Source organism: Pundamilia nyererei, unplaced genomic scaffold, assembly GCF_000239375.1.
Source record: "Pundamilia nyererei isolate P.nyererei 1_Seehausen unplaced genomic scaffold, PunNye1.0 scaffold00078, whole genome shotgun sequence".
In the NCBI taxonomy this organism is placed as follows: Eukaryota; Metazoa; Chordata; class Actinopteri; order Cichliformes; family Cichlidae; genus Pundamilia; species Pundamilia nyererei.
This window is the reverse complement of record NW_005187479.1, coordinates 2,848,612-2,852,221: the sequence shown is the minus strand read 5'-3', so window position 1 is coordinate 2,852,221 and position 3,610 is coordinate 2,848,612. Positions and strand designations below refer to the sequence as shown.

The window sequence follows — 3,610 nt, the reverse complement described above, 5'->3', positions numbered from 1 at the left end:
GGGGTTAGTATCTTGCCCAAGGATATTTGGCATGCAGCCAGGGTGCAGCCTGGGATCGAACCACCGACCTTCTGATTAGTGGCTGACCTGCTCTGCCACCTGAGCTACAGCCACCCTGTAAATCACCAAGTAAATCACCCTCTACCTGGTATCATCTCAAAAAAATATGTGAGCAAAATTCCACCTGGTCAAAAAGCCCAGGAGGCCAACAGCTGCGATCCACCACCAATCCTCCCGAGAGTAAACCAGCTACAACACATGTTACAAAGAATGGGAAAGAGACCCGGACACACATGTCTCATATCAACTACAGCCTGAGAGCCAGTGCTCTCTGAAACAATGTGATGCAAGACTTAAGGCAACAGAGCTCATAGCAGTGATTAAGAATCGGTGAGCTGCCTTAAATAAACACAAAAGTGATGTATAAGATAAAAAAAAAAATGTTAACAAAAACCGCTGAATGCTACAGGAGACCATCCAAGGAGCTCAGGAAGTGATGAAACAATTTATGTTCGGATGAAGCTGTAACTCATCAGAAGCACACGTGCATCCGAAGCCGCTGCAGAACTGTTTGCACAGTTAATTGAAAGGTTCACGTAAATGCACACGATACAACGCAGCTGACTGGCAGTGATGTGTGGGGAGCAAGCTGCTGTTCTGGAAAACATTAATGTGTTGCTTGGCAACAGTCTAGTCCCAGTCCAGCTGTGTAACTATTTGTGTTAATGGAGTCTAATATTTGCTTTAATAAACTATTCTTAATGTTTCACTTCTTAGTGTTATCTAATGAATCCCACGTACAGAACTGATGTGTTCCACCTACTCCAATCAAACATTATCAGCTTATGATGATAATATTATGTTTTCTGTTTTTTTTATATTGATTTTTACAGTAAAATGCAAACATACACAAGAAATTCTTAAAATAAGAACACAGTGGTAGGAGTTATGTTTTACTGGTGGTGTTTATTTCTAATGCGACGACGACTTTAAACATTACAGCTTAAGTGAAATTAATTTTAACTTACTAAACTTCCTCTAGTAGTTGCAATTCCTGCAGTATAAAAGAGACTGCAGCATATTAGAACCGGGGATTAAGAACAGTTCCACATGTTCTCCATCACTAAATGAGTACATGCAAATTACCATGGTGATTTAGCCAGGAAAAGAGAGCCACTTTTATGGCACAGAAACTGAGATTTTATGCTTGCTAACCATTAGTTTTGTTTCGTGATACACCTCTCTGGAGCACTCGTGTAGATGTTTATGTACTGACAGATGTAGTGATGATTCAGGCACAACAAATAGCTGTAAGCATAGTTGTCTGTGATATAGTTCAATTGGAATTAAATGCTGGAAAAGTGCATTTATGCTTGTTTTTAGTAGGTGTTTGCATTTTCATTCATTGTTATCATATTTAGTTTTTGGCTTGTGACCCTTAAAACATATGCAGGATGTGACTAGAGCGACTTGGGTGTTCCTAAAGTATTCAGAAACTAAACACAGTTAAGCAAATGTTTAAGAAAAAAAATCATTAAATGAATATGTATTATTTCCGACTTCAGTCACCCTGGGACATCTTGAGAAATTCCTGTTTATGAATTCCTGTTGAAATTCGTTCAAACAGTTGTTGATCCTGATCCTTCTCTTCCTGCAGGAACCTGGTGGCTCTGAGTCGTCAGATGGCTCGTCAGAGGACAACAGACGACAGCGTGTCGCTGACAGGCCGTCAGTGTCTCATCCTCTGCGTTCTGCTCCTCTCCCAGCTCCTGCTCAACTACGTCTTCACCTGAGCCAGCTCCTCGAGGAAGGAGTTTCCCCACTGGCACTGATCTGGCATCGGAGTCCTCTAAAAAGCACAAACTCTAATTAACAGAGGAGGGCAGGGACCTCAGATCAGTGCTGGGAGGGCAACTTTGTCCCTTTCTTTTCACTTCAAGGAGCCTGGACCTTACAGCAATAAACACAGCCACCGCCTGTCAGTCATCAGCAGAGAGAAACGGCACCCCCTAGTGTAGCCAGACTGAAAGAGCACCGGCACCCAAGCACTTTGGACAGGAGAGGAGGACTGAAGGATGAGCACGGTTCAGAAGATTTCAAATAAAGGAAGAAATGTATGACTGAGAATAGTCTGAGAATGATTTAGTAAGAACAAATGACAGAGAGGATGTTTCACCATTCCTTAGTGTCTTTTATATTCCCCTGCAATACTGTTTATCTGTGAGTGTGCCTGTACACGTGTTGTCTGTACCTACAATAGGCCCTTTGGGCACAGGCAGATCACCACTTGGACTTCTTCTTCCCTAACACTCCAGATTTTTGGGCCTTAATGCTGAAGCCAAAATAAGAAAAAAACAAAAAACAAAACAAAACAAAAAAACCAACCAGAAGAAATACAAATGAAGAAGGAAACTCTTCTCACAGTGCAATTGTGTGTTTTGTATCGGTGTACACTAAAATGCACTCCGTCTCGTCTGCTATTGATCATGCATTTACCAAAACAGTATTTATAATCCGAAAGGACAAAGAGTACTTGTTTACAGGCAGCACTGCTTCTGTTTGTAGGAAGGAGAATTGGAACGAGGCAGAGCCGAGAGCCAAACTGAGTGTCTTTATATTTGTGTGCCTGTAGTGAAGTAACTGAAGGGATGATAGGACAACACCTATTGGTCTAGACCATGACACTAGTTTGTACAATCAGTTACATGAAGAAGCATGGAGAGGATGAAACAGAGGGAGTAAAGACAGAGAGAGAGGAAAACATAACTAATACTTTGGCCTAATAGAAGGGGTTTGTGTGTGCATCTCGGACTTCAACATGTTCAAGTGACTGTTTTAGATGTAAACACTTAGTAATGAGTTGTTCTTTTTTTAAATCTTTTAATCAGTTTGTATATATTTGTCAGGCCGTCTATTTCAAAAAGAGATTTCAGAATGTATTTATTGTGTGATTAACTTTGATTTTCCTAATCTAAATCAGCTTGGACGACAGAGACCAGGGGTGACAATCGATCTCCCGGGGCTTGTGTAGGTTTGTCATTTTGTATATGTATTTGTGTGAGTGCATGTATGTGTGTGTGTCCGTGTGATGGAGCACACAAGAGCGAGGACGCCTGTATGGCCACGCTAAACCAAGCCATGTCTGATGTTGACATTTTTACTGGTATATTAGTCCTTGAATTTGAGCCTCATCACCAGTACCAATCGGCACAGCAGGAGATGACGGACAAGCAGAAGAAGGAAGTCGACTCTTTGAATGCTTAATTTGTTTTTCTTTTCATTACTATCCTCTTTTCTACACTGCTGCCATGTTGTGGGATTCTACATGCCAGATTTTTTTTGTCATATGGAACAATGTGATGAAAACATGATGATTGCCTGTTTTCATTCATATCTGTTGACTACTGTAGCACTACAGTAAAATGTTTTAACCCTGCCTCTGCTTCTACCTCTCGTTAATATTTAAAATCATATCCAGTGATATTCACAGTGTTGCAAAATAGTTTTCTTTGCAATTCTCCCACTAGAGGGCGATGTTGATGTAGGTAAATAAATTTCAACTGGGACTGTATCACATTTGCAAAGCAACTCCCTTTTATGTAACTAGGCT

The 3,610-nt window shown here is 40.9% G+C and overlaps 1 protein-coding gene across 3 annotated transcripts in view; it reads left to right on the top strand.

Annotated features, from left to right (window-relative positions):
* The window catches only part of osbpl5 (oxysterol binding protein-like 5), a 46,399-nt gene extending 42,963 nt beyond the window's left edge, over positions 1-3,436 (top strand). For all 3 annotated transcript variants that reach the window (XM_005737715.1, XM_005737716.1, XM_005737717.1), the window contains one exon: positions 1,658-3,436. In XM_005737715.1, coding sequence (XP_005737772.1) covers positions 1,658-1,793 — 136 coding nt within the window. In that variant the 3' untranslated portion in view covers positions 1,794-3,436. The remainder of the gene's footprint in view (positions 1-1,657) is intronic.
* The last annotated feature ends 174 nt before the right edge of the window (positions 3,437-3,610 follow it).